This window comes from Zophobas morio, unplaced genomic scaffold, assembly GCF_036711695.1.
Source record: "Zophobas morio isolate AGI-343-1 ecotype UQ-CSIRO unplaced genomic scaffold, CSIRO_AGI_Zmor_V1 ptg000004l, whole genome shotgun sequence".
In the NCBI taxonomy this organism is placed as follows: Eukaryota; Metazoa; Arthropoda; class Insecta; order Coleoptera; family Tenebrionidae; genus Zophobas; species Zophobas morio.
Window position 1 is genome coordinate 12,560,234 of NW_026972109.1, and position 21,558 is coordinate 12,581,791.

The window sequence follows — 21,558 nt, forward strand, 5'->3', positions numbered from 1 at the left end:
TCTGCCGAAACAACTTTTGACCAATTTTTTTAATGAGTAGTGACATGGAAATGATATTTGACCCACAGTATACCTGGTTGCCTAGGTTTACAAAACATATTCCACCTTGAATTTGAAGAAGTACAATCACTCGAATTTTTGGCAACCACATATATATGTAAGTAATTGTACGATAAAAAATAATTGAATTATCCAGCTTTAAAACTAAATAAAGCCAATTTATTTAATAAAGTTTTAGTTGTTCCAATAATAAATTCTGACAATGGATATTGAAAATATGTACCAAAATCAAATGAACCAGCTTTCATTAACATATTTTGAAAATTTATTATATTCGTATGAAATCACAGTGTTGTTCTTTTTAAAACAGTACAATATGCCATTTCTATATCGACAATCACGATTTACTTCAAACGGAAGACCAGGAAGTAGGTAGTTCATTAATAATTCCGTGTAGTTAACAGGGGCGGCTTGTCCTATGAGGCAGGTGAGGCAGTGCCTCACCAATGAATTTTACGCCTTATTAGGATTTTTATTATTTTATACGGACACATTTCGGCCAATAATTTGTGTCTTTTTTCTAAAATTTTAAAAATAAATATAGAAAATTATATTCTTATTTTTATCTCGGTAGGTACTCGTTGCTCCCTTAATTAAACAGCGCGCTTAAACACTCGGCACAACATGTATTTTGTGACGCGAATGAGGCCGACTCGAAGCTTGCCTCTACAGCATATATAGAAATCATGTCGTTAATAGGCAAGCAACCTGCAATACACTTATAAGCGGTATGAGTTGAAAAAAGACAAAATTGAGGCTAGCCTCATTTCCGTGCTTGCAAAAGAGATGGACAACTATATTATTTGCGCGCGGGGAACGTGCGATTGCAATGCAGTCTGCATTCGCAGGAGTATTCAAAATTAGGCCGTTGATTGTTTTGCCACAAATCTGTGTGTGTATAAATTGATTCAAAATTTCGGTAACAGAATTTTGTCTTAAAAGTGCCTACGTTTGCGTGGGTCGCGTTAGTGCTTTGTGCTTGTCATAATTTGATTTCGGTAATCGTTATTTAAGATTACGAGTAAATCGGAATTTTTCTCTACTAACGTTAAATGACAATGGCAGTTCTGTTTTTTCTACTTTCACGTATGATGATAAATTGTATGTAGTTAAGGAATTAAAACCGCCGGTTCCTGATTTGAGTAAATCGTTAATTGATCCATAAAAAAAAAATTAAAATAAATCCGTATTTATATTTTATATTTTTTTCATTTTGTTTTTTGTTATAAATCAAATTAGCTTTATTTTATGTTGTATTTGATCTTTTTCGATATGTTTCCTTTAAAGTTTATTTTAATTTTGTTTTTTGTTAGAAGTTATATTAGTTTTTTCTGACCACGCTTCCCTTTCCTTTTGTCCTGTCATTCTCATCCTTTCCTTGCAAGACCTCCTTACACCTTCACGTTGGTTCTTTGTGGACAGTTAAATGAGTTTACAAATTTGTTTATTTGACTAAATAGAAAATATTTAAGTAAACTTGATTTATTTATATTTTAGAGCGTTTTGTGCTGTGCCTCATCAATTTTTCAAGTCATGAGCCGCCCCTGGTAGTTAATAATAATTATCATAAAATACAAACGTACGTCCTGTGTACGATACTCCTAACTCATAAATGTTTCCAGATTGCTGTGTTTGAAAATTAGGAGAGCCAATGAAATAATATTTATTTTCATATACAATTACAACTTTTCTAGTAGATCTTTCATAGTCGTGAGAGATTTCTTTTACCAACGGCACTAACGGTAAGTAATCAGATATTAATTTTGAATCCCTGTATCCTTTGTCATAAAAAAAATTTTTGTGAAACATAAATGCTGATTTGAAGTTCTTAATACATTATCTGGATGGTTTATTGAATTATCGCTTAAGTGAACTTCTTTTTCATGTAATTTATTTCTTTTTCATTTATTCTATCAGCTTTAGTTCCAATTTTATACAAATATAGGTTAATTTTAAGTATTTTTCCATTTATAGATATAAATATTGAAATGACACTTGTGGATTTGTTTCCATCTGATTAAGAAGTTGAGGAAAAGAGAAAACCACCAGTTATCAGAAGAATATTTTTATTAGAACAATGTTAACCATTACTAATTGTGTCACTGAAGTTAGGCATTATAGGAAATCAGTACTTTGTACTTTTCACATTCCAATTATAAGACATGAAAGCTTCATGCCTGGAGTGAAGTGAGTTCAGGCTATAAACACATTTTGCTGCATTCTTACGTATACCATAGTAACACTGCGAACTTTAAAACTAAGCAACAAAGTAATCTAACTCATAAATACCTCTACATCGAACTAAATAATCATTTTGTATTTACAGAACCTATATACAAGACAGTCCACTATTTACAATGGAACTTAAGGAATCATAACTGGTTAATTGGAAGGCAGCCTTTGTCAGGTTGTGCTCTCAATAAAAAAATTAACGTAACTTAACACACTAATAAAAACGTCATTCGATCCCTGAATGAAAACCGAAACTAACCTCAATCTCTGTATGCTATTTCGCGACCTTCGGTACAATTACACCTACTTCTAACATACATTTGTACATTATTTCGATAAAGTTACACTTAACACCGTACATTGAAACATCAAATACACAAACAAGTCATTAGATCGTAACTATACTGTGGTTATCACTGGTGCCGTTTTTTATTTCTTGTTCTTTTTTGTTCAGCTTTACCCATGTGTCCCCCAACGCTTTAGCGAAATGATCGTCCACCGATAGACCAGCAGTGTCCATCAATTCGATCACGTTCGTCGTCGGTGCTTTCGGGGGAGGTTTCACTGGAATCGGTTCTTTGGAAACGTTGTTGTTGGAAAAGAGGGTTAAGTAGTCGTTGCCGAGAGAACGACGGAAATGTTCGTCGATGATGGGGTCGCACATTGAAATGCCTGTAACAAAATGTTTCATTAGGTGGTTTATTGGATTACTTTTATTTAGGTTTCTTCTTTAATTTAAAAGTCGAGTACTCCAATTACATTGGTAAACTGCTTATATAAGAATGGTAAGTGTCGTTCAACCGATCTCGTCAGTATAGTTATTTTGGGTTTACGATCTGATACTAGTACGCTGCGGCGTTTTGTGTATGTGTATAATCAACATAACCAACGAAATAAATTTGGTTTTTGGAAAATGCGGTGTAATTAGAACTCACCTTGTTTTTAAGAGTGCTTGTTCGAGTTTACATAATCACTCTTACTGCACATACAAAAAACAGAAGTGACAATTGGTGCTAATGCGATAATTAAATACGTAACAATTGAAGTAACAAGTTCAATTATAAAACGTCTGGCAGTGAAGTGGCAAAATATTCATTACTGCGCAAATTACTTGAGCTGTAATTAAAAATTGGTTAAAACAGTTTAGACAGTACTTCCCTGAGGCGTGACTAATACATAGTGCATGTCAGAGTATTCAACAAGTTTTTGCTGAAACTTCAATTAATTTTGATGTTCGTAATATAACATTAAAACGTTACTGCGTCCTAGAATTTGAAGTCCCAGAAACGCTTTCATTATTGGCACGAAGTAAAAGGCGAGTCCTTTGAGAACCCGTTTTAAAATAAAAGGTGTTCTTTATTTTAACACTGACACAATCGCAAATTCGCCTTGACGTAAAACTTCAAAAAAGTAAGAGAAATCTTGTACACAGTGTCATAAAAACCCATCCACGCAAACTTGGGAACCATCAAATTTTAAAACTGTGCAAATTTTTCACCTTGGCGATAACAACCCATTACTATTCCGCATTATCGCCCAACATTTTGCGTGTTATCTTCGGATGTGGTAACCCTTTTAAAAATAACCGCAATCCCAAACAAAGAAAATATACTAACCGGGAGGCAAATCCTCTCTATTAGGAGCGTTGTTCTGAATAACAGACGGCCTATAGCTGGATCGATAACCCGGGTTGTTAATCGTCTGCGAATAAGATGGTGGCAACCCCCTCTGTCTGACGCTCATATCAAGCGGAGCGTTGTCTTGACCATTGGTCGATGGATGATTCGGCCCTTCCGTCGTCGGACTCGGAGGTTCTGTTCCGAAAGTTTCGGCGATTTTCGGATCGGACTTCCGGGAGTACTCCGGAAGTCGGGAGCGACGATCCCTTTTCCATTTTGTGGTGGGGAGCTGCTTGTTGGTGGACTGTTTCGAGGACTCCTCTGCGGAAGAAAAAGGAGTTCGTTAAATAACGCAACGTACTGGTATGGGTACTACTAGTAAATTTGGTGTTAATACTTTTTCGCAAAACTTTCTAAATGTGGAAGTTAACGGGAGTACTGATTTTGTTGAATCGATGCTTGTAGGAAGTGCCCCTCTTCCCGCAGCGACCTACGCCAAGGCCGCGTCGTAGTAACGACACATGATGGCTAACATCCGGTAATCAGCGGCGGTTATTCGGACGGAAGCAAGGGGTCACGACTTTAAGTACTAGCCCAAGTTACCTTCGTCCAGCCACGGTTGCCAAAAGACGCGTTTCGGCACTTCCTCGCTCTGCGTAGCCTGAGACGCCTTAACCAATTCCTTGACGAACGCCGAAAACTCCATGGTACCACCCTCCCCGTCAACGATAATAAAAAAAACACACGTCAAAGGTCACTCAGCACTCAATTCACACATCCCATTGTGTACACACACCGAAAGCCATTGTGCGACAGCCGGAGGAATAGTAAACCAGCCTTCATTCATAAGAATCTCGCAGGTAGAGACTTTCAGGTATACGTAATTAGTTTTTTTATTCATCCAGAACGGAGCGACCGTCGCACTGCGGCTATAAGGCCCCTTTTCCCCTGGCGCTCTTTTTGACCGGTTCGGTGTTTTTTGTTTTATCTGGTACCACCAGAATCGGCTTCGCGCTCGATTAATCTTCGACCACGTCGTCGACGGCGGTGGTACCGGCGAGGAACGCGAGGGACTACCGACGTGGTGACTCTTTGATGGCACTTGGGGTTATAATGAAGTAGTAAATACAGCAAGGTCGGTTATTAGGCCGGGTTTCGATACCGCATCAGGAATTTTTGTGACGCCACCGACGATCGGTACGATTTCACAGAAAGAAATGATGCAAAAATGATCTCATTATCTCAGCACTGGTTCGGTCGCAATCCTGCTGACTACATCTCGGTTTTGCTCAAGTTTATTGCATAAAACGCGGAATTGTTCCAGTTACGTTTCAAGAGAAAAAAGCACCGGAGCGGGGACCCATCGGACGAAAACAAAATCAACTCGGCTCGGGTCAGTACGACTGTGAGTTTGCAGAATTTTGCATTGTCTAAAAATACGACAAATGGAAAGGTAAATGGCCGCTAGGCGAAGGTGTCAAAATACTAACGATATCATCGGAATGGAGTGGTCCGCCCATTGGCTTTTCGTGCTAAGTAGGTAGACGAGGGGACCGGAATCGGCAGAGGAGAGTTATTAACTATACCAACCATATGAAGCGTCTGCAGCAAAAAATCGAAACACAAGATTCATTCACTCGTTTTTTTCAACATCTGTCAATTTCTATTGTTTACTGTCATTATTATCGCTAGGAACTCTATTGGAAGCACGCATTTCTGGAGGAAGTACCATTTATGTTGAAAACTAACAAAATGATTATTAATTTTAAATTAATTACCGCCTATTAATTATTACGAAAGACAGTACCACTGGTACCATCAAGGTCATACAATGTCAAAAATACACATTTCAAAGTGTATGCAAATTTTTATGTAGGTATTTTGTCGTCACTTAATTTTAGTGACTATTGTTTTCGAATGTATGGCAAGAATGTGCTGAAAACCTTATTTTATCGAACAAATTAATTAGAAGCAATGTTTGCCTTCTTTTTTTTTGAACTTAGAAGCTATGTACAGTTTTATTCAAAAAATATTGGGCAGTTGTCATTTACTAATGTCGTAACTGTCGGATATTAATAATATCAAAGCCATCGTTTGATAAAATAGATTTTTGAAAAGTGTCAAAATGACACTAAAGCTTGAATCACATATGATTTGTCATAAATGATAGAATGACAGTGCCTAATATTTTTTGAATAAAATAGTACAGTTTCGGCCACAAAATCTTGGGCAGTTCTGTCATGCCAGTGACATAAGTTCTAAAACAGTCTTTACGTATTTATAACCTTAAATTAGCCATGTTTGTCATTTTGACGTAGACTGGAATGTGGATGATGATGTATGTCAAAATTTATTTTTTAAAAGTGTCAATCATTATGACAATAAAGAATAGACTACATCGTGTTTTTTTAAATGACAGAAAAATACTGCCCAAGATTTTCTGGCCGAAAGTGTATGTGGTATTATAAAATTTTTCAGATTTACGGGAAAAAAGCTTTGAAGTTCATTAAAAAAAATAGGTAAAAAAATTTAATCAACCGCAAATATTATGCTACTGTGTAAATATACAATGAGAAAGTAAATTAATCACTTTATAAATTTTGTTGAAGGTATTTCAAACAAATGAAAAATATGTAGGTACACAACTGTGTAAAAAAACTCAAAATGCATTGTCTGAGTAGTGTGTTAATTTCTTAAATTATACCGGGTGTTTGGAAAATGACGGATTAACTTTCCGCTACACTCTTAACAATCAACTGGTGAGTTTGGGAAAAATAGTAAAAAAATCGTTTTCACTTTTTGGTGGAGTTACGATGATTTTAAAATTGGTTATTTTGCTACGTTTAACAATTAAATAACGCATTCATTATCACAATAACTAGTAATAAAACTTTTAGTTAAAATTTCTCTGGTTCATGACCATGTTTAATTACCATTTCAGTTAGAATGTACAAAGATATGGTTGTGTTATTTTTGTAATAATTTGATAAAATTTCATTTGACAACAATCTTTGCCTGATATAAAGCGAAAGTACAAATCAGCAAAAATCGAGTAAAAGTTTTCAAAACTACGTTTAAAATGTTCACAGTTAATTTTAGGTCGCCTGCTGGTGTTTTATTTTCGGATAAATATAAAAATTTTACTATTTTTGTAAAAATTTCACCTGACCTGTTTTTGAGTTAATTTTGGGACCCCGTTTTTTTTTGAAAAATTTAAAACAATCTTGATATTCTAGATATTCCTGTTTGGAGAGAATTTGAAAGTGTTTTGGAGCCTCTAGTGTCTTTTCTGATAAAAATTTAATTACATTTCTCAGAGCATACGTCATTCGCTAAAATCAGTCTTATCCTAACAAGTACTAGCCCCACCCACCCGCCCTCTCTTTTCTTAGAGGATATATGATTTGCCAAAATCAGTTTTATCTTAACAGGTACTAACCCCACCCACCCGCCCCCTCTTAGAGGGTATCTCATTTGCTAAAATCACTCTTATCTTAGCAGGAACTAGCCCCACCCACTATCTCTTTTCTTAGAGGGTATGTCATTTACCCAAATCGGTTTTAGATTAGGAAGTACTAACCCCGCCCGCCCACCCTCTCTTTTATTAAAGGATACTAGCGGAACCCGGCAGACGTTGTCCTGCTTGTGTATATATTTACTTTGTATATACTCGTATGTGGATATAAATGTATGGTCTGGAGCGCAGAATGCGTTGTAGAAAACTGAATAATAAGATAACTCATATTGATGCTATTCCATCTATTTTCATTAGTATATATAATGTACACATTTTTGTATTAGTAATTCACGTGAATGAACAAAATTTTTTACTATTGTATTCGCTATATAACTGAAACAACTTGAACACATTTTAATCAATACTAACATCTATCGTAACGCTAGTGGGTAAACAATATTTTTGGTTTTTCGATTTGGTGTATAGACGTACAGAGTTTTTGGCGTTCCTACTCTGGAGCAAGCAACATACAGTTGACCATGCGAAAAACATGGATTTCCTAAATTTAATCCGGCAACGCGCAGAAACTGCCCTTGGGCTTTGTTGATTGTCATCGCGAAAGCAAGACGCACAGGAAACTGTAGTCGTTTGAATGTAAGGAGCAAATCAGTAGGAACCATTGGAATGCGCGGAATCCATTAATCTAATAAAGGAATGGATGGAGCCTTGTATACGTTTCCATACGCGAGCGAGTGTAATCAACATAAGAAAGAAATAGCTAGAGCGGTTATGCATCAGTGGGGAAAGGACGGCTGACCACGTATCACGTGCTGGGTGGCAAGAAACGCTTCATTTGAACGGGAATTAATACGTTTTCTTACAAATTTGTACAAACAATCAATTATAACAAACGTCTGTTAATGAAAACTATATTTTTACAGTTTACATTAAAATTATGTGTAATGTGAAACAACAAAAATCATGTTAAGTGGTGGAGATAGTCTTTTAATAAAATGAAATGTATAGAGAATCTACAATATATTACGAATTCAGTTAGTACAGTAATCTTCTAAAGTTAACTAATCTTGTAGTGTACGTTCATTGGTAATTCTGAAATTTTTAGGATAAAAATAACTAAACTTTCGATAAAAGTGACAGGGTGCCTAATTAAATTAAACATATTAAATTGTGTGGAATTTTCTACTAAAATTTATTTTCTAAATCCACGTACAAATAACTAAAACAATAATCAATAAATATGAAATTCCCTCTTTTTGTAGCAATAAACCGTTTTTTTCGTAACTCGGAACGTTTAGGGAATCTAACAAATTTTTTAAATTATTTACGAAATCCTTCGTCTGTGTATGTGATTATTACCTATGAAATGAAACAGGATTGCTGTCTTTGCACGTTCTATGCAATTATACGCACAACACGATTTCACGATGCTTAACAAATACTCCGATAAAATACAACTTAAGAAGACTGTAGACATTTAAATAAGGTAACTTGAGCTTAAAAAACGTAAATTTGCAAAAATATACCTTCAAACACCATGAGACAGCACGAAAGAAACCTCCAGAAACAGTGCTCTGCAGTTTCGCGTCAATGTTTTGCCACCCAGAGAGCCCTATCTCTGTCCCACTGTGTTGACAACGCGCGTCTCTCTCTAAGTTATTTCCATATAATATTATTTCTATGGCGGAATCAGTTTGATTTTTTGGGTGGCATTTTTAATAATCTCTAGTAATTCACTCTTTGTTATTACTGAGGATTGTAGACAGTGAACATCACTAATTATTTTCTTTTGCGGTTAATACGATTTTTGTTGTAATACCAACGAAAACAATGTTGTCATTGGTGCCGCCATATATCTAATACTTGCGACCTCTTCAGAAGTAACATAGAAACGGTGTTCACGGACAAAGGGAGACGGAAGATATTGTTTTCTGTCTAGAAAAGTACCGAGGGTCTGTGCGCACGTACACAAAATAGAAGCGAACGTATGAAATGTCAAAACACATCTAGTCACGTTATCGACTAAAAATCAAGCAAGCACGAGTCTATGAGCAGTACTGTTTGGTATTATAAAGAGACAAAGAGGTCCGATATATTGCTCTGCCGTTGTGTTTTCGGACTCTTTTGAGGCCTGATAGCAATATAGTAGTATTAGATATATGGGTGCCGCTGATTCACTAAGTTCATAATACTTTGACAGAGAGGTTGATGTGCTGCAGTGCCATCTAGTGGCAAGTTACAGCAAAATCGATAGCGCGAAAATATTCTCCATGGTCAAATACTAACGTATATCAATTTTCATGAGGATCGGTTGATTGGTACAGAAGTTGATGTGTTGCAGCGCCATCTAGTGGCGAGTTACAGCAAAATGGATAGGGCGAAAATATTCTCCATAGTCAAATGCCAACGTGTACCAATTTTTATGAGAATCGGTTGAACGGTGTAGAAGTTGATGTGCTGTAGCGCCATCTAGTGGCTAGTTACAGCAAAGCGGATACCACAAAAACCTTCTCCATGAAAAACCACTTACATGTGCCAAATTTCATGGTGATCGGTCAAACGATTTCGGAGTCTATCGATCACAGATATATATACCAACATCCATTTTTATATATATAGATGTATTTGCCAAAATCAGTTTTATCTTGGCAGTTACTAGCTAGGATAAGACTGATTTTGACAAATGACATACCCCCTAAGAAAAAAGAGGGTGGGTGGGCGGCACTAGGAGCTGCTAAAATAGGTTTATGTTTATTGTCCTAAAAAAAGTGGATTTCAGTCACTATCGTTACTAAGAAATTAGAAAGTAAGCCGGAGGTATTCACGCATTAGATGCGTGCTGTGTTGCCAATTTTACTTTTATAAAATTACCTTTTTTTCGTAATCTACATCATAAAGAATTTTTTAATTATTTTTTGAGACTCCCGAAACCCCCTTACATAACGTACTGACGAGTTAATCCACAATTTTCCAGACACCCGGTATACTTTCTTCATAGCAAAATCGGTTAATTCAGAATTAATTGTAATTCCGGTAAATTAACTAACATTAACCGTAATTAAATATGCTTAACCTTCATTCTATAAAATTATAAATACAAATTGGTCAAAGGACAGAACTTCCCCGTGGGAGCGCAAATTGCAAGGGATTGTGCAAACTGGACAGGTACGGACAATGTAAAATATATTAAAAACAGACAACCAACGGGAAAAAATGGCCTCTCAACAACAACAAGACTCAACTTCAAGCGTTTGTTTATATATCGGAAGAATGTTATGTAGAAAAAGGCTTTGACAAAATACAAAAGCGAATAAAGCGTATCAAAAGTAATAAATATTGAACTTTGCAGAGGATTTTTTCTCAATTTTATAGTTAAAAATTCAGATAAATTAAAAAAAAGTGACGATTTTTTGTGAATCCACACTGTCAGCAGTCACTGGTAAAATGTTAAGAGTGTCGTCTGAGACCAAGAAACTTTGAAACAACAAACCTGTGTCCAAATTTTGGAATACAAAGCCACAATTAAATTGCTGAGAACCCACAGATTTTGTCCTGTAACTTTAATTATATAGAATCTCTATTAATATCATATATCACAGGATAATTTTTTTAATTTACGGTTATTTTAAATTTACTGTTTGTGAAGCTATATAATTGTAATATTTTTAAATAAATTTAAACTATACCTAGTTGAAGTTAATACATAATTATAATTTTAATTTATAAACGTTAGAACTGTTGTTAATATTTCCCGATAATTATCCATTAGTAATTCAATAATCGTTGTTTAAATTTTTTTAAGCTGGACTGTAGACTGTTTTTGGTCTTTTCTGCCAGATCTACTCCTTTCCTGTTGTAAAATCTAACGCCGCCGTTGATGCGTTCAATTCCAGCTGGTAATTAATTCCCGCTAATTTTAATTCCACATTAACCGTCGAAACAATCCCTAATGACAGAAATTTGTCGGAACAGATTAATCCCCGCGCACCATTAAACCTTGCCAAGGAATGTTAATAACACCTTTTTTACAATTTCCTCGCAAAAACGCCACGCTGCACATATTTCGCATTTTTCCCTCGAATGATCGACGCGATTTTCGTGACAATCATCGCCCATAAAAATTCCGCTGCAAAATAATCTCCCCGCATCGATCGCATTTAAGAAAAATTCCAAGCGTTTTCGGGAAGGTCCGGCGGCATTCTTCCACCGGAATCGGATAATCCGGTCCTCGTTGGCCATTATCCTTTTCTATCTTTTCGTCTTCTTTAAGGACGCTTTGTTCCATCCACATCATTAAAGTCGTGATCTCGTCGGATGTTCCTAGTTTTCTTATCTCTGAAACGGCAACCGGACCGCATACCATCTTGCTGGGCTGAAATTCTTGCTTCACACCATCGCGGGACGCTCGAAAATCGACCTTAGCTCGGGAGTACCCATACCGTGTATTTGTCGAATTCCATCGTGCTGCTCGACGATAAATAATAGCGAGACGTCTCGTGATTCATTTCGGTAAGTCGTGCTTTATGTACCAGGCGTAATTAAGAGATTGATAGGAATGCGATCGGAGCTGTGGCGTGAGGTTGGTAATGAGGAGGAGAAAATTCCGATCGAGTGGTCGCTGGTAATGGTGGTTTCTACTTAAATGGATACTAGAACTGCCCATTTGACTCCAAACGGGAAAGCGATGGCGTGCGAATAAAATTTTTGGCGCTAGAGGGCAAACTTATAGCTTTTGCCCCACCCTGTACATCTATGTCTCCTGACAAGCCAAAAAAAGTCCAACATAATTTACGACTCCGAAATAATTTTACTATTTGCTCTCTCCAAATTATTACAAAATAGATATTTCTGTAAACTTCGGACCGCATCTGCCAAAATTAGAAGAGAAAATGATAATCGATCCACTAAAAACATTCAGAGGCCGCCATATCACGGCCAAGTTAATTTAGATAACAGAAACTGAACCTGCCAATTTATCAAACTCGGGTCTGTTGTGGCTTTTGTCCATGATCTCCAAGAATAAAATTTTTATGAACCATGCGATTTTATACCCACTCTGTGTACACAACTGGCCCAAATGTTTATACCAACAGCAATTTTACAAAAATATTTTAAGTGCCGCTTTATTGTTAAGCAAACAATGAAAATATTACCATAATGGATTCATTTCGTGTTGACGAACGTAAGTTATGTGAAAACACGTTGGATGGAAATTTTATTTAAATTACACTCAGATAGTTAAAATTTGATGGCTTGGTTTCGGTCTTTGTGTTTACGCTTAGATGCTTTGTTAATGATATTTTTGTCGTTAGTCATAAGGATTGTAAAAGTCCGATTGAGCAATTATTTCAAAGTGGAGATCCTTCGACCACAAAGTCGGCGTTTTCTTTTATTCCGAAATTTGGACGAAGAAAGTCCAAGTAAGGAAAACTCTTGAAAAACAAATAAAATTTCGAATGTTGAAATCTTAGTCATACGACTGTCGATATATTGTACTAATTTTTCATGACACGCTTAAAATCCACAATAAAAATGGGTATTAACGTTTCCTTCTGATAAAGCACATGACACAAGTATGACAAATGTCAAATTTATGCACCGGTGACAAATTTTATAATTTAACGCAAAATTAGACACAATGATACCATAACATTTATAATCACACTTTATAAAAAAATACGAAGTGTTTTCTGTTGTTGTTTACTTCACGTGTAGATAATTAAACCGCATTCAAAATTGCACACAACGTTGTTTTTTATCATTTTAATGAGTGTGTTGTAAACAATTATAGCAATGCCAAAGTCTAAGTAACAATGACATATTTTCGATTAGAAAAAAGTTACGCATTGAGAAGGCGAGAAATTTTGGTTCCAAATCAAAAAAGAAAGTGACTACATGGCTAGTTCGCTTGTTGAAGACAATTATGACGTAATTTGGAACATTTTCATGGAATGAACGCTTGTTAAATCCCATTAAAAAATTATTCGTTAGATACATAATACCCTGGTATCGGAAAAAAAGTTATAAAATCAGAATTGGCAATTTTGTTCTGTGCAAACTTACGTCATGGTCGGAGGTCGAAATGCAATAATTTGAACAATTAAACATTAAAGTCGAGTTTTGCCAGTTTCAGTTCGATTCCAACTATATTAACGGTGAAATTGGATCAAACAAAGACGCTACAGACGAACCTGTTTCAAACCGTTGCAAACCACCTGGGCCGCTGGTCAAAACAGTATTTCGAGTGGTCCCTATTGAGAATTAATAGAAAACTTTTCCCTCACAACTATCTCTTTGAATGACGTCGATATAGAACAAAAAAGTGACTTAACTTTAATTGACTTGGAAGCCCTGAAGTCCAAATCGTACACATTTTTCAGTAAAAACAGCCAAATGTTAAAATTATATAAGAGTTTATTTTAAAGTGAGTTAAGTAAATTGACAATTTGTACATTTGCGGTTGTCAGTACTCGTACTCGGATGCTATTTTTGTTTGTATTGTCTATTTCAAGCATAACCTAAAAACGTAACTACTAAGTGTGTTGGGAACACTAAAATTAAAATTGTTTATTAAAAAAAATGAATCCGGTGTACTTTATGTCAGCAACAATTAACCCGTGAAGCGCTCACAAAGATTTTTTTGTCACACCGTTTAGTGAAATCATGTCGTGGGATCACTCAAAATCGTTTTTAATAACTGTCATATTTCTATAAATACGTGCACATTTGAACGACTTTCAAATTAGAATAACTAAAAGCCAATTTTTCACTGTACGTGTAAATCACCTGTAATCCTCAAAATAAAATAAAAGTTTTTCTTTGCGTCCACGCCGCCCAAGCAAAAAAATCTCCGGAATTTTTCCCTAAATTATTTCAGTCTCAACTATTCACTTACGTGCAATGAACGCAAATGATAGCTTCTCGTTACTTAAAACCTCACAGCTAATGCCAAAGACATATTTTCCACCGTCAACGAATTCCTAACATTCAATAGTGCTTCTCGTTGCCAAAATACTTAATTAAAGAACAAAGTTGAAGTCGCTTCTAATAAAACACATACAAATACTTAGAAAAAAAGCGCAGAAAAAGCCACTCCAAGCTCCCCGGAAAAGCATTCCGACACCACTCAAACACGCCCGGAACGCAATAACAACTAATCTCCAATATAGCGCATCGTCGAGTGCCAACACATATTGGATCACCCTGTGCATACGTAATTAAGAAACTATGCGCATTGAGCTAGATTTTCAAAATCGTTGGCATCACTCCACCGAAGAACAGATTATCATCCTCTATTCATCTGCAAAAGTATTTGGCAAAAAGGAGACTCTCGAACAACAGATTTTATTTTTGAACGGCTCGAAAGCGCACATCTTATCAAACTTGCTGTACAAGACGGCGAAGACCTCTAAAGCGGCACCGTAACGGCCACGACTTGATAATTTCATACAACACGAGTGAGTGCGCCAATTTTAATATCCACACACTGTGAACAATCAACAAACCGTGCCATTGACAGTGAAAAATTCAGACTAATTGGCGGAATCGCCACCTGCCGACACGGAGAAAAGAGGCGCCTAGGGGAGGTGCATACAGAAATAATAAAAATAATTAATATATGTTTTACTGATACGTCATTTTCAACGTATTCCACAGCAATGGTTACCTTACATTTTATAATGACTTTTTTCTAGCAAGGTTTCAGTAAAATATGATGTGCCTCAAGGTTCTGTCCTCGGCTCCTTGTTTATTATTGTTATTCCACATCAACAATTTACTAAAACCATTGTTTACATGGGACTACCTTAAATTTAATAACAAAACACTTCTGTAGATAAATATAGAAACGATAATGCTGCAAAGTTGTGGTCTACCGTAATTTGTAAGATTTGCACTATGACTATGCACAGGCTATAGTTTAACTGGACGGAACTGCAGAAAATGGAAAAAATTCTACACCTAAATGAGTACTATGGGAATGAATCGAGACTATCTGAATGAATGAATCTGACCTAATTTAAATTATTTTTAGATGAAATAGCCGTCTTATTTGATGCAAATATGTCCATATTTTCTCATCATTGTGACCCCGGAGACGGCAGAAGATACAAGGTTAATTAATATGGAAAGAAAGTTGATCAATAATGATCAGTCAAGAAACCTATAAATATGTTTGCAATGTAACAATCGAAATATCCACTTTATAATTTTTTTCATGAATTCTGTATTTTTTCTATAAATTTTGTGGTAAATAAAAAAATCAGTTTCATTGTTATTATTATTTTTTTTTAGATTTTAGGCTAATAAACCAGTAGTGTGGGAACTTTCTGACAAAGGAAACTGTGAAAAGAGAAATTTAAATGAAGAGGATACATTCACGTCACATAATTTAAATAATTTAATTTATATAATTTTTAATATTTATTTAGCTATAAAACTAGTTTTCATAGTTATACTAACAAACAGTGGATGTAGATATGTATGCACCATGTGAATTTTTAAATTTCTGCGCTAGTTGGCCATGACGCGTACGTCAGCAATTAAACAACTGAAACGGCTGACGTAGGCGTCATGGCCAACTAGAGCGGAAATTTAAAAAATCACCCGATATGGCCATAGGAAAATTTACATGTTTTTCTTTCCACAGACATCTCTTGTAAACAGTTGTGCAAGGTAGAGAATTTTATTAACGCGTTTTCAGGGTTAATGTTTCGATAAAGATTTATATTTGCGTCATCAATCTTCTGGTGGGGATAAATATATTGATCCTGTTACGCACAATTTAACATTGATCAATCATATTTTTACCCCATTTGACGAAATTAGACGAGTAATCGATAAAAAAAAGTGCGTATATAATAACTTTTTTAAGCACTTTCAATAAATAACAGCTATCACTGAAACTCACGCAATGTCGTAACTAGGGACACATTTTTGAACAAATATGTATCTAAGCATTTTTCGAGGCGGCGTTATCAATTTTCTGGAATCGATGAATAAACGTAAGTTCTGTAATATCTGAGTCATTGGTGTTTTACCAAAGTTTTAAAGTCTGTTATGATCATGAATTTTCCGAGGCAAGCAAAGATGTTTTCTGGAATCGATGAATAAACGCATTTAGTTAAGGTTCTGTAGTATCTGAATCACTGGTGTCTTACCAAAGTTTTAAAGTCACACTGAATTTTTTTGACGCCACATAAATTTCGTTGCATTAGTCGATAAATTTACGTCCGCATTTTTCCTGAAGGTTATAGGTCGCGTTTTTTAAGCAGATAACCATTATATGGAAAACGGTTGACTTACAAACACCGGTATCAAGGAAATTTTTTTTGGGGATTGAAATAACGAAAATTTGACGAGACTAACTTCAATTCGACTAGTAAAACAGGAATGCCATTTCAATGTTGTTCTAATAAGATTGTCAAACTACTGTAAGGACAGTTGTGAAAGCTAAATTAGCGGCGTTTAGCCACAATAATGTAATAGCAATGGCAAATTTCTTGTGTTGCTTATTAGTAAAATTCTAGAACATTTAAAGCTATCTTGTAAGTGAGGCGCTTAAGCTAAAAAAATATATATAAGGAAGTACTTAATAAGAATGAGTGTTTAGCTTGAGGTGGGGCATTTTCAGATAAAGCAACAAAAATTGCCTTAGCTGAAATGCCCCCATTACACAAACAAAAAGTTTTTCGTTGAAATATAGTATCGCGTTCACTTTTCTCAGTGTACACCCACCTGCTGAGGCTAGCGCGTTCTGGTTTTCTTGGACCATGGTGGCGGCCCTCGACAGCACCTCCAAGGGGGATTCTCCGCCCTCCATCTGCAACCATTCCATTATTACAAAGGGTGGTTTTTCTGATATTTTCACGAGACCGTGTCGCACATGGCAGGCAGATGTTGTTCGGAATTCCGACAAAGGGAATAACGCGCCGTTACCCACCACAACGCATTAAAATTTCCCAAGACAGTCGACGAATTCGTTCAATTTATCGAATAAAAATACTTGTTTGGACGAAATGAGCGACAGGGTGGGCCCGCGCTATCGTGGAATTTTGTTTACTAAAGGAGGGAATGTGATGTAACGAATTTATCTCGCAATTTTTTCCAATTTTAATATTTATCTGACTTAAATTATGTTTATTTTATTTATACGCCGTAATGAGATTAATTGCGATGGAAATATTCAACGGAATGTGAGACGGTTAACAATCGTGGAAAAAAATTGGGGAAAACAGTGACCTCAATAATAAAAATATTTCGAATTCCATTCGACAATAATCATTATTGTCAGTTCGGGGGCACCGACAGCGACCAAAACAAAACAAAACGATCAAAATGATTAGTTTATTGTGATTACCGTTAAAAAACAACAGGAAAACTAATAAACAACACGCGGATTCAAGGCAAAAAAATCGAAAAACGCAAAATCGATCGCCTTTATTACAGAACAACCCTAAACCAACTCCATGGGGGAAATCAAACACAAAAACAACTTTCCACCCCAAAAATCAATAATTTTAATCACGTGTAATAACAGGAACATTCGAAACACGACTTACCCTCACGCAAACTAGTGACGAACTTAATAATCACACTTATCTGATGAAAAACTGACTAATTATCCTTTTTTTTCACTGCTATATACACTAACAAGTATAACCGTGCAAAGAATTTGACATTTCGGTCAAACCTGCGATTCTGGTATGATCGGAATCTCAAATATTTACACTGATCCCCTGGCGGAAAACTTGCGTACCACAAGCCGAAATCACACTCCACAAACACAAAAAAATAGCTCAAATACTTCGCAAAAACAGTCGCAAAAATTAACCAACAATCATAAACGACACGAACGAGATAGAAACAAACACAAATGCGAAAACACAGTCGTTTAAGAGACTGAAATAGTTAAAAAAATGTCCCAGAGTTATTTGGTGGGTGTGAACGCGGCTGCGTTTTCATTGGCTCAAATTTTCGCACCGCATCATTGCTTCAAGTGTGGAAGATAGTTTTGAGTACCAAACGCGAAGGGGACGATTGTTTTCGTAGAAGGTGAAGAATCCGATATCAATCATTACTACTACGGCGAAATTGGTGAGCACATGCGCCTCTATAACCTACTTTTTTCGAAATTTAAATTCAAAATGCCACGCAAAGCTTTATTGTTTATTTAATACACACAACCCGTTTTTATAAATATGGTGCTTTTTGTTGTACTTTAATAGCAAATACGAAACATCGAAAGCGAAGGAGGCTTTGGTGTCATTTTTCAGTTCTTCCAACATGGGCGAAATTAATTCTCAAACTCGTTGTCGCTGATTTCTAACACCTGGAAGAAGTCATAATTGTTGATTAATTATATAAATATGTCCGTACGACGTACGTCTATGTAGTTTGCATCATCAAACAGTGCGGTAAGTCCAGTCAGATTTTCTAAGTACGATGAACTATTAAATGTTTCTAGAAGAAATTCAAATCCTTTGGTTTTGTACTCTTCAACCACAATACTGGAGCAAGCAATACATTGTTGGTACTTTGGCGTAGCAGGTAAGACGTGCATGAAACTTGATAAGAAGCCTCGAATTGAGTGGGGTACAATCCCCAAAATCCCTGCATGTTCCTCAGGGTTTAACTCAGAGTGAACCCCGGTTTTGTAGAAAGCAGGGGCGTTAATACCCTCTTCGTGTTGTAGCACTGAGATAGCTAACTCTACTGCTAAAGCTCCAGCTACAGATGATACGCCAGGTCTGGTTACTGTACATTGTTGATCAAGAGTTCTATCTTTCAGTGACTACAAATACATTAAATAATATTTTTTATACCAATGAAAGTGACATACATTTCCTGGTGCTGTGACGTCATTGCAAAAATAGCACCCAAGCTCAGCACCTGGAATTTTACAACTTGCAGAACTCTCCCCTTCTTCCACAATCTCACCATCTTTGCGCCCATATCTCATAATTAAATAAGTATCAAAGCCTAAAGCCACATTAATTACAATTTTATTATAGAAAACCCCTAAAAGTGTAGGCAGCCACCGACTCTCCCTTGAATCAGTCAAGAGAAAAATGAGTTCATGTTCTTGAATGAGATTTTTCAAGTCCTCCACAGTTTGTTTTACACTTTCAAGGGTGTTGTCGCCTACGTTGTGCCCCGGCATTGGTATAGTAAACTGGTGTGCTTGAGCGTTCTAAAACAATCAAAGCCTCACAATTCTATCACAAGTTTCACAATAATCATACAACTGCTGGAAAAATTTTTCGCAAATTATCAGCAGCGGCTTGAGCTTTTGGTTTATTACTAATAGCGTCTTCATAATTGAATAGGTGTTGCCTGACTGGATTTGAGTATGATACTGTAGAATTATCAACAAAAGTAATATGTCTAACGCCCCAGCCCTACAAACAAGACAATTTTATGTGTTTAAATCTATAACGCCGACCATACTAGTAGATTTCTTGCTACAGAACAACCCAAAGTTCCAGCTCCTAGTAAAAGACATTTAGCGTTTCTAATTTTGTTTAAATCTATTTCAGGGAGTAGGCGCCACTTCATTAGTTTCAGGTTCAAATCGACGCTTTCTTCAAATAGTCTGAAACAAGAAAATTAGTTGAATTTTGAGCAGGGTTGTTAGTATACATTTCTGGATCCATGGTTGCTTTCATGTTAGACATTCTAGGCCCGAATTTGTTTTTCTCGTTTTTTTCCCATCCAGCCCATGCGTTTTCGCCACCTCCATAAATAATGTCTTCGATGGAGGTGCATTCAGGTAAAGTTAATTTGTAGATTAAGCTTTCAGTGCAAGATAATTTGCGGTTTAAGAATAACAACAGAAAATTGACACTTTTGCCACTCAAGAAGGGACTACAAAACTATAATTTAATACACATTGGGTGATTTGATAAAACTAACCAGTAATGCAACAACAAAATTATGTAATTTTTTAGTTGAGATTTAGGGTGTTTTCCTTCATTAACAAAGTCAGCAAACGCAAACAAATATTCAGTATAATTTGACACACCAACATCGCCCAATTTTGACTGAAGTGTGTCAATTTTGCTATCTTGAACCAAAAAATACGCCTTCTGATGAGGATCAAGTCTTAGATACTCCTCACCCAAAGCTGCAATCTATTAAAACTGAGTTGTGGCTAAAGTTAGCGTTTTAACTAAACCTGTGCTTCAGAAAAGTGGCTAGAAATTGGTGAAATCTCATCTACTTTTACTTGCAAATTGTAAGGTACTGGAAAGGCAAACCAGTAGTAGAAGTGGTATTTTTTGAGATCCTAAAAACGCTACCTTAGAATACAAACAAAAATGCAGAAGCAGCATTTACACTAAATGACAGCACAAAAAAGAAATTAAGCTTTGAAGGCGTTTCCAAAACCTTCCCGCTTTTCAGATCGTCCAAAAATTGTCTACCTTCTGCATTGATTAATTTTGTTTTATCGCAGTCTTTAAACTGTTCGATGGTGTTCTTGTTGAAGATTTTGCCATGAAATGGAATGTTATTATTTTGACTATTGAAAGTTCTGTAATGAATTAGGTAAATTAAACTGCATGTATTGCTTGACGGGATTACGAATTAAATGAGGTGCTGTCCACTTCTACAATATGTGTAGTCCAAGTCGTAGGTATGTTGGAGAAGAAGCCACAAATCTCACGTTCTTTATCGTTGAGTTTGTCAACATTGATTTTCAGCTCGGATAATTTGTTCCAAAAACTGGGCTGGACAAAAGACGAAAGAGGTACGAATTGCAAAAGAGGTTTTTCTGAAGTCATAACTACAGGTTTATTGAACGAGTGGAATTGACAGGTGATTGACAGTACATAACCTCAAAATATGAAATGACAAAACAATTACATTTTTTATTATAAATAACTTGAGTTTTCTTTGAATTCTCAATGATTAGTAGAAAAGTTGCTATTTTATTTTATAAAATTTCAATTCAATGTGTATAAATTGTTACATAAGCGCGTTTAATTGGTGGCCTATATATTTTTGTTTTTTCATGTTATAAATTGGTTTAAAATTTTTTGCGGTTTTCCGCTTTGAATAATTTGTTTAATGTAAAAAATGAATTTTCCTAAGTTTCGTATGGAAACATAACCTTTGAATTTTATGTAAGACTACCCGGAATTACCATGCTTTTTTCGTTGTATGGTATAGTTA

General features: G+C 35.8%; 2 protein-coding genes across 5 annotated transcripts; both read right to left on the reverse strand.

Moving 5' to 3' along the window:
- Window positions 1-2,109: 2,109 nt before the first annotated feature.
- LOC135141779 (uncharacterized) lies at window positions 2,110-18,104 on the reverse strand. 4 transcript variants are annotated; one of them, XM_064073242.1, is made up of 4 exons: window positions 17,946-18,104; window positions 17,122-17,206; window positions 3,909-4,232; window positions 2,110-2,964 (listed from the first exon to the last, which is right to left on the reverse strand). In XM_064073242.1, the coding sequence occupies exons 2-4, from the start codon at window positions 17,204-17,206 to the stop codon at window positions 2,681-2,683; spliced, it is 693 nt and encodes a 230-aa protein (XP_063929312.1). In that variant the 5' UTR covers window positions 17,946-18,104; the 3' UTR covers window positions 2,110-2,680. The 4 variants fall into 4 exon arrangements, with proteins under 4 accessions (XP_063929312.1, XP_063929304.1, XP_063929295.1 ...); XM_064073234.1 differs by lacking the exon at window positions 17,946-18,104 and adding an exon at window positions 17,260-17,418; XM_064073225.1 differs by lacking the exon at window positions 17,946-18,104 and having other exon boundaries at window positions 17,122-17,418.
- A 435-nt stretch (window positions 18,105-18,539) lies between these two features.
- On the reverse strand, window positions 18,540-21,219 carry LOC135141803 (ubiquitin-like modifier-activating enzyme ATG7). The gene is made up of 10 exons (XM_064073262.1): window positions 20,968-21,219; window positions 20,722-20,917; window positions 20,561-20,671; window positions 20,299-20,516; window positions 20,026-20,250; window positions 19,834-19,978; window positions 19,629-19,784; window positions 19,226-19,576; window positions 18,770-19,177; window positions 18,540-18,715 (listed from the first exon to the last, which is right to left on the reverse strand). The coding sequence occupies exons 1-10, from the start codon at window positions 21,165-21,167 to the stop codon at window positions 18,680-18,682; spliced, it is 2,046 nt and encodes a 681-aa protein (XP_063929332.1). The 5' UTR covers window positions 21,168-21,219; the 3' UTR covers window positions 18,540-18,679.
- Window positions 21,220-21,558: the final 339 nt, after the last annotated feature.

Excerpts from the sequence above, each read along its gene's own strand:
- LOC135141803 (XM_064073262.1), bottom strand. The coding sequence starts at position 21,167 with ATGACTTCAGAAAAACCTCTTTTGCAATTCGTACCTCTTTCGTCTTTT. Across the intron at positions 19,577-19,628 it reads GAAAAATTTTTCCAGCAGTT|AACGCTCAAGCACACCAGTT; the intron begins GTATGATTATTG and ends TGATTGTTTTAG. Across the intron at positions 18,716-18,769 it reads ATGATGCAAACTACATAGAC|GTGTTAGAAATCAGCGACAA; the intron begins GTACGTCGTACG and ends GACTTCTTCCAG.
- LOC135141779 (XM_064073216.1), bottom strand. The coding sequence starts at position 4,617 with ATGGAGTTTTCGGCGTTCGTCAAGGAATTGGTTAAGGCGTCTCAGGCT. Across the intron at positions 4,233-4,514 it reads GCAACCGTGGCTGGACGAAG|AGGAGTCCTCGAAACAGTCC; the intron begins GTAACTTGGGCT and ends TTTCTTCCGCAG. Across the intron at positions 2,965-3,908 it reads TAGAGAGGATTTGCCTCCCG|GCATTTCAATGTGCGACCCC; the intron begins GTTAGTATATTT and ends ATTTTGTTACAG.